At 44.2% G+C, this 14,368-nt stretch overlaps 1 protein-coding gene across 9 annotated transcripts in view; it reads left to right on the forward strand.

Annotated features, from left to right (window-relative positions):
* The first annotated feature begins 13,987 nt into the window (after window positions 1–13,987).
* Window positions 13,988–14,368, forward strand: part of AGBL3 (AGBL carboxypeptidase 3) — a 32,256-nt gene continuing 31,875 nt past the window's right edge. For 8 of the 9 annotated variants that reach the window (XR_007162320.2, XR_007162319.2, XM_048061151.2 and 5 more), the window contains exon 1: window positions 13,988–14,124. Coding sequence is in view for 6 of the 9 variants with exons in the window: in XM_048061151.2 (XP_047917108.2) it covers window positions 14,098–14,124 (27 nt within the window). In the remaining 3 variants the exon portion in view is untranslated. The remainder of the gene's footprint in view (window positions 14,125–14,368) is intronic. The other variant, XM_048061154.2, reaches the window with a different exon arrangement.

The raw sequence follows: 14,368 nt of genomic DNA on the forward strand, positions 1-14,368 counted from the left end.
TGAGCTTTCACCACTGCTCCCTGTTACCTGTCAGGATTCATTATTTCTATGGAAACAAAAAATAAAAATAAAATAAGAAAAAAAAAAAGACCAAAAGAAAAAAAGAAAGAAAGAAAGAAAAACAGGAGCCATTGTCTCAGATGTACACGAGCGAGCCCTCAGGGAGAGGCGGCTGTGCCTGCCCATGACCTTTTGCAGGCACCAAATGGCTGCCACCACCGCCCGCTGCCCAGGCACCGCTGCAGGAGAGGGAGAGCCACCCGAGTGCCCGTGGCCCCCCCTTCACCATGAGCTAAGGAAGCACGCTGCAGTCATACCTACAGTAAGCAGCAGCCCAAAGCAAGCCTCCGTCAAGCTGAGGTGTGGGGTCTCATCCCCACACGTCAGCCGCCAGCACTGTGCTCGCTGCTCCCCCTCTCCGTCTCCCTCCCTGCCCCTCTTTCCTCCAGTGTCTGCCCATTCTGAAGGGTTCTTCCCCGCAGTACTGGGAGTCCTTTGCTGATTTCCTAGGAGCTAAGGGAGAAAAGCTCATTCAGAAAAAATAAAAAGCAAAAATGCAAGGCTCAAAAGAAGCAGCACCAAGTTGCATGAGACATTTTCATTGCACTGATGAGCAAGAACTGTTACTTGGAATAAACCTGTGGGATTTTAGTTCCACATCCTACCTTTAGTGCTAGATTTCTCCACTTTGGAAGATATAAGATACACCTCATTGTGCCTAATACTATGATGTGCAATTATTTTTCCTTGGCTACATTCTGGGACCATTTCGCTGAAAGGCAGAATAAAGCTTTGCAGCTTTATCCCAGTCATGTAACCTCTTTGCATACTTTCCTGTTAATGCCTAATCCCATTTTTAATGTTAATAAGCTCTTTAGTTCAATAATATCCTACGGCACTAAGACATACAAGTTAATTCCTTGACTTAAAGCCAGAAGTCTCTTGGGAGCTTTTCCACTGACTTCCACAGGCTTTGGTTCAGGTCAGGCTCCAGAAATAAAAACCAACCCACTGCAAATCACTGAATTACCTCACTGAAAAAGTGCTATGGTTTTATATCCTTCGCACATGTAGCCTCTCCATATCTCTCTATATAAATTCTGCTTTCACAAGAATTTCAAGCAGTGTTTAGCCTGAATATAGAGCTACGCTAATGCCAAGATATTCTTGATAAACCCTACAGAAGGAACGATTTCCTTATCCTCACTACCCTGGCCTGGGCTGATATGGTGATTCAAGATGAGAAGTTTGGAGCCTTCGGGTGCCTACTCCCAGAAGAACCCTCTCTCTTGATCTATCTAAATTAGTCAATTAAAAACAAGATTCCCAAGTTTATGCAGACAAAAATGATGGAGACAAATTTAATATGAACTAAATTGCAAACAGGAGGAAATTGCTGCTAGTTATAATAATTTAATTACAGAGCAAATTTTAAATCACTTCTTTTGAAGGACTGAGAAAAGTCAAACTGTGGAGACTGCCTGGAATTTCTCTCTGAGCACCAAATAAAGGTCCCGAGTGGTCCCAATAGTGCAAATCTCCTGGTTTGCTGCAAAACTGGAACTGTGGCTGGGAGCTACACTACAGTACAAAAGCCATTCAGTGCCCTTTATGCATCTTCATTTTGACACTGTTTAAAAATGAGAAGATAAATCTGTCTCCAGGGCCCCTTTAGTCCCTCGAGATTTGTGATGAGACACAGAATACGCACACACAGAGGGTAAACTAGCTCAGCGCTCAGCTACACGCTCAAAGCAAGGGAGTTGTTGTAGCTCCAAAAGTTACTGTTCATCGACTGAGTTAGAGAAGGTGACCTCTTTGGCTGCTCCAATTGCCCAATAAAAAACAGTTTATGGTGGTTTATGCTTGCATTTATCCTTTCTTCTTGCAGCAAGCTCAGAGCACGCACACAACCCATCACTGCATTTCAGCTGCTGAGTAGTATTTAGTAACCTGAAATGGCTTCATTACTTTCTATCATGGATCCATAACCCTTGTTTGGTTTACTAAGAAGATGGTTAAAAGGCCATTTGGTCAGACCTGGCAATGTGTTCATAGGAACAAGTTTCAGATAAAAAAGGAGGTTTTCTTCCAAGCAGCAAAAGTAAAATCAGATCCGGTGGCTGGAAACTGTTGTTTGAGAATTTCAGATAAGAATCACATTGCTCATTTCTGACAGAGGAAATAAAGAACCTCAGAAACAACTTTCCATGTGATCTGTGCCTTGTAGATCATCAAATCAAGGGTGCATAACAGGGGATGAAGATATATATGTTCTGGCTTACATCTGTGGCTCAGGCAGTTCAGTGCTCTTGTGCAGGACCACTATAGAAGTTTTCAAGCCAGAGATACACAGGATGATCCCAGGTGGCTCTGACAGTCTGTCACCCATCCTTACTCATTGGTGCACTGGTGGGAGCCCATGAGCAAGAGCTGTGCTTAGATATGATAGCTTTTATGTCCCTACAGATGCACACCAAAAGTCTTCAGGAAAATGGAGATTAGCACGTACATTATAACAGTATCACTCTGACATAGGCCCTGCAAAATTTCTAGCTTGTTGTTATGGAACAAGTCTTCTTGTTGCTGTCTTCTGTATGTCCATCTTCTATCAGAAACATCAGAAAAGCATAACAGAAGTGTCTCTACCAAATCAGACAAAAGATCCCTCCAGCCCAATACTCTATCTCCAGCTGTGGCCAGTAATGGATGCAAAGGAGAAGATACAAGAAGGTGGCAACGTGTAGCAGTATACTACTAACATGATCATGGAGCTTCCAGTGATTTACACTCCAGGACATCCTGAGCCAGAGTTGATGTCCTTGTGTTTCATAGCACTTAGTATATTTTTCCTTCACAACTCAGTCCAGACACTTTCTGAACCTACAGAAACCTTTACGACCCACAGAACCCTTAGGCAAGGAGTTCACACAGTAAGTCTGTTCAAATCAAATAAAGAAATAAATAGAAGTGACTCCTTTCGTGTTTCTAAGAATAAAAAAAAAAAAACAGTAATTTTGCTTGCTGTCACTTGTCAACTGCAAGTTTCCTTGATGCTTGCCTTGGTAGAGACAGTAGTACTATGCTGGCAAAAGAAAAGTTTTCCTACTTCTCATATTCTTGGTGCCCCAAAGCAGAGGATGTTGTGTTCATTCATTGTTTGGCTAGTTACACTCAACAGCAAATGATGGGTTCCATGTTACGACTCAAAGAACGTTGCTCAAAGAATCTTAAAAGCTTTAAATCCTTCCTCAGCTAGAGAGGTCAGGAGATATTCTACCTTTAAATGTAGTTACAATTCACTGCAATAAGTGTTAGATGGAAGTTGTTTTGTTGTTATTGTTGTTGTTTGTTTGTTCGTTTTTATGTCTGTGTTACTTAAAGCCTCTGTTCCAAGTATTCAGATAGGACATGGTGGTAATTAGTATAAGTTACGGAAGTTGGGTTAGTAAAGTTCCTGTGGGCAGATAAAATAATTACTGCATCCTTCCAGTAGTATCAAGATAAAAGATAAATGCTTCATGACCTTCCCCTGCACACAGGGTCAGAACCTCTGCTGCTGAAAACTGACCTTGAGCCTTGAGTTCCCAGACACTTATTTAACCCATAGCAAGGCCATTTTCTGGGGCCTTAGAAGTTCAGGTGTCATTGTGTGCCCCGCTTCAAGGAACTCCGTTTTCTCCCAGCAAGCAGTCTTTTTTCCACATTTCCTGTTCAAGGCACCACCTCTCACAGCATCATCCTTGGGCTCTCCCAAGGCCCAGCAGCTGATCACAGCAGTAAAATCCAGCTAAACTCATTGAAACAATGGGGTTTCGATCTTTAGTATGAAAAGAGATGCAATGGTCCTAGCCTCCGTGAGGTAACCAGCAAGAAGGAACAATTTAGACAGGACAAAGTAGTTTGTTGTTTTAACCTTTCAGTCAGCTATGGCAAACCAGAAGACCATTTCATATAACACATCGCATTACCTAAACCAAGGCTGTGGTGGGGATTTACTGCCTCGGAAAGGGTGGTAAGACATATATAGGACAAACCGTGGGTGCTCAAGGTGGGGTAAAGGTATCCAAGGCAGGGTCCACATCTAAGACAGCAGAATCAGAGGGAGAAATGCAGATTTCTGTGAGGATCAAATCAGAAAGGCACTAATAATTCATTTATAGCAAATACAGCTTAAATAACAAGAAGGTGAAGAACACCCCTATTCCTTCAGAGCAAAGTCCAGCTGCAGAAGCAAAACCACCTCTTGAATTTGCTGTCAATATCTGTAAGCAAAGCCTGGGACTGACCTGGTATGACTTTTGTTCCAGTGCTGGAGGCTACAAGGCTGCAATGATGTGAGTGGACACCTTCTCCAGTTCTTGTTCCCCATCCACTGTACATAACTGCCTCCTTTAAGCTCCTTTTGGAGGATGATGACAGTGGCTGGCAAACATGTCCTGCTCTCCTGGGGCTCCCCATGTGCTTGTACTAGTTCTGTCTGCTGTTCTTTCAAGGGTCACTGTGCACTGTTCACACACACATATACTATGCTGAGCACTCAAGTCCTGGCCATGCCAAATTCAAGGGCAATTTTCTTAACACAGAGATGTTCTTACTGAGGACACAGCCTTGTATGGTTAGACAGCAATATCTGTGGCGTATTGTGAGAACTGGAGCTATAAATACAGAAAATAAGGGTGACTTCGGTATGTTTTCCCACTTACATTTTATTGGACTTTTTAAATCCACAAATGCCAGAAAACTTCTCTTACAACAATGGTATTCTTTAAGAGGCTGTTAAAAGCTAAAAACTCTGACAGAGCCTCATCAGGCCAAGCTTGTTTCTCAGGCCTCAGTGCGACGTTGTTCCGAGTGAGGCTGTGACAGGGAAAGACGACCCCAGTGATGAGAGCATCACTAACCCATCCCACTACCCTTTGCCATCTTCCAGCCTTCAGCTGTTTGTCTGTTACCCCACAAGTGCAGCTGGAAGTGAGGAAAGGAGAGCTGCCAGAACTGCCCCACAGCACAACAGTTGGCTTGCAAAGCCTCAGCTGGCAGGTGATAGCATGCTGCATCCTCACACAGAGCCTCCTGTTACTAGCACCGAAACACAAGGAAGTTCCTCTTCCTCAGAGACATTCAGAGAGTTTTCAAAAGCTGATGGAAGAGGAACCGTGGGTTTAGTGACACCTGACCTCTGGATGTGGAGTGTAGGCAGCACCGCTACCTCCCACGGCTCACCCCACTGTGTGCCAGGGGACCAACACCGTAGTGTCTGGGGCCAGGAGCAGGACAGGGTGGCTGGGACACTCATCCACAATGATGCAGGTGTATCTCAGAATAAATTATCACTAAACAGAAGCAGTGATTCCTTCTACAGTAAAGGCCAGCTGCTGGTACAGACTAACTTGAAGAAGACCTGTCTTATGGCACGGGTTTCATCTCATCACAGCTGTCCCATAAATAAGAACTTACTCTTACTGGAAGCAAAGGCAGGGGGCTTTGGGGGAAATACATCGTATCTTTCATATCTTTAGCACTATCAAGTATTGTCAGAGCTCTCCATAGCTTTAAAAAAAAACAGCTGTTTTGTCCTGTTTAGGTCAGTGGAAGTCACAGGCATGACTTTGAATGACAGAAGCACAGAGATACAAATAGCTTATTTTTATTTATTTTGTTTTCTGACGTCTATAAATATAAGTATCTGCAAGACTGCGTGACTTTGCCAGAAGTTAAAAATACAATTGAAGAAGAAAGAAACAGCCACAGACTGTTCCTAATGACAAGTCAAAATAAAACTAGCCACAGGAGAGTAAATCTAACCAGTATTTTCTACCCTATAAACTCAATTACCTCACCTTACCTTACATCACCTCACCCTGCCACCCAAAGAAAAGTTTCAAATGCAAAAATAAATGAACAAAAAATAATTCAGTATCATACACTAAGTATCACTTAGTCCTTTTGTTCTCTACCAGGTTCCTTTTGCCATACACTCCCCAATGATCTGGCCTAAAAAACATGCCTTCTGCCTCCAATGAGCTACTACTGCATTTGTAGATGTATCACTCTGGTCTTTCTGCTGAAAGAGATGCTGTGTCCTAGGAATCTGCATGGCACCGGGAAAAAGAGAATGATTAAGTGATTTTTAGCCTGTGGTCTGTAGCCCCCAGGGACTCCATGAACTATTTCTAAATAGTTCTGAACCATGAAAAACAACCAAGGCAAGCAAGATGTTTGTCACTGTGCTTTAATCTGATGGGCAGGAACTCACACTCCATTAGAAAAATAGCTCAATTGGAAGCTTACTGGAAAAAGATAAAAGACATCATCCAAGATTGGAGGTGGTCTATGAAAGTCCACGAGCCCACCTGAAGAGCAGGAACTTGCTTCATACATACCACTTTCTGGATTACAGGTGTTTCAGCTGCCTGAAGCATGAAACTATGGTGAATTTATATAGCTTCCCAGCAGCATTTTGCAGTCCATATTTCCCCAGCATTCATGCCAGTTAGCTTAAAGCTAGTGCAGTGGTTTCATCGCTTTCCTAGCCCTACTTTATCTGAGCTGTTGTCATTTCTCCGAGTCAAGGAGCTTTGCTTTCATCTTAGAAGTAGGAACATTATTGAACTATTTCTTTCCACATTATAAATCTGATGTGCTGATTTACCCCACCAGCTCTGGATCTTCTTGACTTATTAAGTGTCACCAGATCTACTCCGCATTGTCCTAATCTGGGTACAACTATTTCACAACAGACAGACCAAAATAACCTCTGCTGGGTTAACATTTGTCATGTTGTCTGTTATACCACGGATCCATTTAGTGCAGAAACAGGCAACAGAGCATATCTGCATTGTACAACAGAACTGGGTGTAAAGATTGCAGAGTTAATGCCCAACAAAAATAGCTCTGGACTGGGAAACAGTCAAATGTCTTAGCAAAGCAGCCTGGCCAGCTAATTTTCCTTGAGGAGGGATGGAGTCACTAGTGGAACTGCTGTACTGTTCTCTAGGTCCAAACTGCTATCTCTGCACAGCACTGCACTGCTGTTCCAGCTTTGCCTGGAGCTGGCTCCAGGACATGGGAGCTACAAAGTACACCTGTGTGCTATTTCAGAAATCACCTGAGGGATGTTGAGTATTTCATACATTCTAGAGACAGAGAATGCTTGCATAAAGAAATAAAACAGCGTAACAGAAGATTTCCCATGCTCTTGAGCAGCAGCATATGGCAGCCCATGTTAAGGACAGTACATTAGAAATACAGCAGGTACAAGAATTCATAACAAAATAATGTTTTCGCCATTCCACCCGGGGACCACTTGGTGACATTCTCAGATTGAGTCAGATAGGAAAGCAGACTGAAAACCAATGGGATCACTTCAAAAGAGTTTGGTTTTAGGCTGTCACTGCATACTGTGGAAACAAATTCAGGCTCATGTTCCTTAAAGCTGTACTCATTTAGGACAGCTGGTCTCTAAATGCTCTGGTTTCTTGATGCAGTGCTGTAGGATCAGAGCTTGCCATCAGTAAGCATATACTGTCTGTATATCTTTCCTTTCATAAAAGAGGTGTCTAAACTTTTCCCACCCCAGAAAATCTTTCCCCATCAGCCTTTCCCACCACCTCCCCCATTTCTGTGCCAGTTTCTAAAGTTGGTCACTGTTTCTGGTGTTGCACTGTTTCTTCTGATCAGCTTGTACTTTACAACTTGGGGGTGTACTCTCTGAGCTGACTTCTGACTGCACCTTTCAGAGGGCTTCCTAATCACAGAGTCACAGAATCATCTAGGTTGGAAGAGACCTCCAAGATCACCAAGTCCAACCTCTGACCTAACACTAACAAGTCCTCCACTAAACCATATCACTCAGCTCTAAATCTAAACGTCTTTTAAAGACCTCCAGGGATGGTGACTCAACCACTTCTCTGGGCAGCCCATTCCAATGCCTAACGACCCTTTCAGTAAAGAAGTTCTTGTTACAAGGCTCTTCAGAGCCCGGTTATCTCAGCGAGTCCATGCCCTGGATGAATGAGTATCAAATTGGAAACAATCTTTAGTGCAAGTCTCAAACTCACTGTCCCTGTACCACGATGGAGATGCATCAGCCCTGTGACCGTTGGCATGCCACAGGGGCCTTATCACTGCATACTGCAGCAGTTTCATTAACTGCTTCTTTACTCTATGACTACAGCCAATTTCTATGAAGTTATAGCTCTGGAGAAAAAAAAAAAGAAAAAAGAAAAAAAAAGTTTATTTTTTTTAATCAGAAGTAATGGAGTCATTTCCTGTAAGTAACCCCCAAGTAAAACAGCCACAGAAGCCTGAGAGAGCCAGCAATGTTCAGTCAAGAGCGAGGAAGGGAGAGGAAGGATTAGACATGCCAACCTCAGCCCCACCGCCGTGCTGCTGTCTTGTTTGTCAAAGTTCATTTATTTAGGTTCAAAGACAATTTCTCTGACTTAAAAAGCCCTTGAGCCAGACCTCTGCAGGCTGGAAGCACCACCATCGCTTACCCTGCATTTTTCCCTGGCATTGACTATTGGCAGCCATCAGAAACTGTGAACCCTTGGGCTGACCCAATGCCACTCGTCTTATGCTTTAAGCTAATTCAAAAGCTGAGGAAGGAATTTCTCATACTTCTTCGACCCCAGTAATTAGAAAGAAACTAGAAATGTCCAGGAAAAAAATGAAAAAAAAAAAAAAAAAGAAAAAAAAAAACACAGGGAAACCAGCAAATGAACTGGCAGCATGGACAGAAGCCTGTGCAGGCACAGGCACAGCGCTGGGGACTGCAGCAGATACAAGCCAAGGAGAAGGGCAGGACAGGGTGGGAGAGAAGGTGTGACCGAGGGGAAGAGGGATTGTTGTGCGCTCTGGAGTTCATGCTCTGCCCCAGATGCGGCCAAGTCTGCGGGCCTGGTTAGGGACTCACAGACTGGGGAGAAACGGACAACAGCCCCTTTGCTGGGCTGGGCTCGCAGCCCCCAGGGCTCTGCCTGGGGCCAGGTTAGGCAGCATCCATCCACACACCGGCTTTCTGTGCCAAGTGACAGCAGCAGCACGGTAGAGGTCAGGATGGAATTCGTCTCTCCCAGTTTCAAGTATGTGTAGCACAGCTGACAAGGGGGATCTGGCTAATAAAGCCACCTGAGTTTAGGAAATACCTGTGTAACCAAATGCAGGTATCTCTTTCGTCATGAGATGGCTCAGCCATACTGACCAGCCTCTGTGGACTGAGGAGGAAAGCCAAGGTGCCTCGCTCAGACACAGCCACGCACACATGATGGGAGGTGAGCATCACACTCTGAATCCAAAAATAAAGTAGTCCTGAATTCAGTGAGGATCCATCCTGGTACAATAGTGACAGTAACAGTCACACCAAAATGTAGCTGGGGAACGCAGACAAAAATAAAACCTGTGGGAACAAGCCAAATTCTCAAAGGACTACAATAACCGTCAGTTAAACGGCATAGTTTTGACTGGTATTCAAAAACATCCAAAAACCCTTAGCAGGGTTCAAAGCCATGCTGTGCTAAGCACTGTATGACCATATAATAAGACACTCCCTGTCCCTGGAGAATGTGTGCAAGAGCAGTAAGATCAGTCCATGGTCTTTGCCCATTTTCTTTCTTTCTTTATTTTTCTTCCCTACCATTTTCACAGGGTTCTCACCAATCGCCCATTTCTCTCAAGGGGTTATACTGGAACACAGTGACATGATTTGGGCAAGAACTTGTATTAAAAATGGGCGTATACTGTTGTTCACAAACTTTCTGACTTTCCAAGGCCAAGCTTGTACCATGACATTTCAGGTTTCTTTTTGGGTGATGTCAGGTTGTTTCAACGTCTCAAGAGTTTCAGCCAAGTCTTTGAACGAGAATGAAGTAACAAAAATATTAGAAATATTTCCCAAGAATGTGGGAAAACTTTTATATATATATACAAGAACCAGAGGATTTGAGGGGAGTGGAAGAGGAAAGAAACATACCCTCTCTAATGAAAAATTGTACAGAACTCATTTTTACTCAGTAAACACAAGAAGGAACTTAACCATTACAACAGTTTCAGAACAACTTGTTAATGAAGGCAGAAAAAAAGCTTAAAATAATGCGTTTACTTTTCTGTACACCAGGTTTGAGTTCAGGTGTGTGTTGAGTACCTGTCTCCACGTATCTTCAAAAGTAATTTGTTCAATCTTTAGAACAAAGTCACTTGGCTTTTTAATCAAAATAGAAGCATCAGAGATACAGAAGGGTTTATTTGGAGTTGCAGATGAAATTTTCAAAGAAAGCTCAGGAGACTTATTAGAGATGGAGCTGGAAGAAAAAAAAAGAAAGAAAGAAAAATAAATAAATAAATAAAATTGAGCACAAACACAAAAAACAGTACTGGAAGCTGGTGATGCGACTCTCCTGAGGCAGCCTGAGACAAAAAAATATCTGGAAAGAACTGTAAAGAAAAAAGAGGAAACAAACAGATTTAATGGAGATTGGTCGACTAAGACCTTCTCAAATACCTGTAAAAATTCATAGAGATTTGCTAAATCCTGTAAGTGAGCAAGCTGCACAATAACTAGAGAGTGCGTAATTTTTAATTAGCTAAAAGTGGCTGGCATATGTATTCTTAACCAGTTTAGTTTCTGTTAAATGCGAGTGTACACATTTGAGAATTGTGGAATAAAAGGAAAACATGGAAATTAAGTCACGCAGAACTAGAAAAACATATCAACAATTGTATGAGAAAAACAAATTGGGCAGCTATCTTCAGTTCAGCATTTTATCACTTTGTAAACCATACTATGGCCAAGGAAAAACAAGTATGAAGGGAATTGGGTCAATTCAGGACATGAGTTATTTTGAAACTCCTCTGCACCATGTTTAACATAACCACATTGCACTGTACCACGAAGTATAGCGCCACTTAAAACAAGAGAAATTTAAAGCATCTGTGCAGGTTTGCAGCACCGGGTGAAACAGACCTAATACAAATCATGATTTCATCTTGTGCAACATGAACTGACATTTTTTCACTTCTTTGCCTCCAGGGACAGGGTCTTACTGAGCAATGTATGGGTGATTAAATCATTAGCACTGAAGGGAAAGACTTGCACAAGAGTAAAGCTGGGCTCCATGGAGGAAACAACAGCTTAGGCTACGGGTTATGGCTCTCACTAAGCAAATGACAATGAATGCAAGTCCCTACTAGTACTGACACATTTTTTTTCTTTACAAGATTTAAGCTGCGTGCTGCAGAGTCTGAGCATTCAGTCTGAGCACGACATGTCTAAATGAAACTGTTGCTATTCACAGCACAACTAGCATTTGTACATAGGAATGCAGCAAGATTTTGGCACCCAAGGGCTTATCTTCACTGCAAAGCTAAATTAACATTATAAAGTTGTACTTTGAATGTTGCCTTTATTTTGAGTCCTATTCACATCCAAAAACTTCACTCAAGTATGATGTAGAGCAGACACAGAATGGAAATATGTTGGTGCTGCCAGACCTCACACACCTTCCCCTAATTCCCATGCATCAAGAAAGGTTAAACTCTCCCAGAATCCACAGTGAAATAATTTACAGAACAACCTCATGTATTTCTTCTGATGATTGTAACCCACGCCGAAATGATCCTTGGAGTTGTCTACCCCAGTAATCTGCCAGAGGTTACTCTTTCTCTTCTTTTCTCTCATAACAGGAGCAACAGAAGATTTTTTTTTTTCCTGAAACTGTGGTTTCATGCACATTAATATGGTTCTGCACACTGCCAGATCACTCAGCAGCACATATTTAATCTTGATCACGTGTGGGCATATGACTGCATTTCTGTTAAAACAGACAGAGCACATGATGGGGTTTTTACTGTCACCTTCTATCAACGCGAACTTTATGTCAGCCTGGGAGGCTGAATGATGTCTGATCTCTTACAAAGACAGGCAGTATGAAGTTAACCCGTTACATTACTCTGAACTGATCTGAGCTGGCAGAAGGAATACGCAGGAGGCAATGTGCAACCTGGGGCCATGCCATTCTGGATACCGTTATGAGAGACAGAAAGTAGATTGACTGCACCGGCCAGCCAGGGCCTCGGGCATGGCAGCACACAAACCAAGATGCTAGCTTAAGCTGGCAATTTTGAAACCAATTTGCGCTTGGCATCCTTGACCAAGCCCTGTGACACCAGCCTATGGGGCTGTACAGCTAACAAGAAAGATGCTATGACCCAGGTGACCAACAAACCCACATAGATACAACACCATAGGCGTTATGGCCCATTGCTCAAAGTGGTCAAAGTGAAATGACTAAAGATAACAGCAACTGGATGTAAAATAACTCTGCTTGAACCCTACAAATGCTCCACCCCATGGCACAGCACACAGCCAGCATCTGGCCCCACGGATCCGTCAGCAAACCTCAGCGGCATCTCCTCGCCCTTCCTTACAGACTGCTACCACCTTGTGGTCGTGCTGCTTCCCATGTTCGTAAAAGCAGACGAAAGAAACCTTTGGAAGTTAGTCCCATTTTCCCCCGTTCCTCTGGAGATAAATGATTTTTAGGGAAAGAAGTTGCAAACACAAAGCACTATGGGGCAATTGTGTCACTGGAGAGAAAGTAACATAAAGGAATACACGACAAAAACCTTTCTCATAAAGTGAACACAAGGATCTCAAAAAAGCACCTACCACTCCATTTTGCAAATGCAAATAAAGCTCTGTTAAGGAAGGACAGCACAGACATTTTAAAACCAAATGAACTATTTGTGAAAAACGGTTTCTCCAGTATCAAACAAAGCTTTATTGCACTCATCCTGAAATCCTAGCATCCTTGATTCATTCAGGAACAAATTAACACCGAGATATAGAAATTATCTGTAAAATAAAGCTTAAAGACATTTTAAATCAAGTTGCTGCCAACACCTTTTCCCCACAAAATAATATAACAGCATGTAACTTCTCACTGGAGGTACCCAAAAATTCCTGGAGACCCCAAGCTAAGGTTTAGGCTGTGCACTGCCAGCTCAGCACCTCGCATTTGTTGAGGGGACATTTCGTTTCATTGTGAGAGAGGATGCTGCCCAGTGGGCAGGACGGATTTATGGCACAGTTTCCGTCCTAGGTTCTGCCTTCTGTCCTGTCCTGCCTCCTTGCCTGTCCCTCACTGCCTTGCCTCCTTGCCTCTCCGGGGGATGCTCAGTGAAACAGGGCACCCGACACAACATGGCTCTGACCGCGGTGATGGGTACGGCAGTGACAGAAATAAAAGTCAGTGACTGAAGTAAGAGCACATGGTTGATTTTATTTGGTTTGTGTTGCGGTTAGGTTACAGAGACTGGTGCTGATACAAGGGAAGTAAATCTAATCATTCATCTGGCAATTTCAGACAGAAAAAAAAGCAGTTCTGAAAGTATCAGGACAGTGATCAGTCAGTATTACTTTTCAGCCTACAAAAGAGAATCATTTTTCAAGCTACTTTCACGAGTTTTCCCGCTATTTGCCCAAGCTGCAGTGGTTTTCTTGGTGCCCACAGTAGCACCGCTAGAGGGGCTTATCGTATGTTAAACACAGTTTTCACTCATCATAAGCAGGAAAACATGATGGCTCAAATCTCCTTTCTCAGAGACTTTTATAGGGACTGCAGCTAACAGGAGACTGAAACATAAGCTGTTGACTCGTTGATATGCACGTACGAGATGTGTAAACACTGAATTTACTTTATTGCAATATTTCACGCTCATTACGCCCCCTGAGGCGAAGGGCAGAGGGTAACTACCCAAAAACCGCCCTGTTCCACGCACAGCCCCGCGCGGTGCCCGAATGGGCTCCTCGGGGGGGGGTTACACCACCACCCGCCCACCGCCACGCGAGGACACGACGCCGCCATCTTAGGGCACGCCGGGGGAGCGCGGGTCCGCCCTCGCGCCGAACTCTCGCGAGCAGCGGGGCGGTTGCCATGGCAGCGGCAGCGGGGCGGGACGCCCGGGCCCGGCGCGGCCTCGCTCGCCCAGGCCGCCGGGGAAGCGCCGCCCCCGGGCCGGGCCCCGGCCGCGGCCCTGCGGGGAGCCGGCAGCGGCGGGTGCGGGGGTGGGAGGCGGCGGCCGCTCCCCGGGAGCATGTCGGAAGGCGCGGAGCAGCAGCAGGCAAGGGCAGCTCGCGTGGAGGACGGGTACCAAGGGTCCTGCGGCTGCTCCAGAGGTGGCCGGCCCCGCCGCTCCGAGCTGTGCTGCGTCGCGACTGTTGGGCTGCCGTGACATCGAGGACAGTTAAAATAAAATCAGTCGTGTGCTGAGCGCTTGGAAACGGCTAAAAGGAAGGAAGGCAGTAAATAGCCCCAGTAACAGACCGCTTCTACCTGAAACGCATCACGGAGCGCGGTTGCAAATT

This window comes from Anser cygnoides, chromosome 1 (assembly GCF_040182565.1).
Source record: "Anser cygnoides isolate HZ-2024a breed goose chromosome 1, Taihu_goose_T2T_genome, whole genome shotgun sequence".
Taxonomy (NCBI): domain Eukaryota; kingdom Metazoa; phylum Chordata; class Aves; order Anseriformes; family Anatidae; genus Anser; species Anser cygnoides.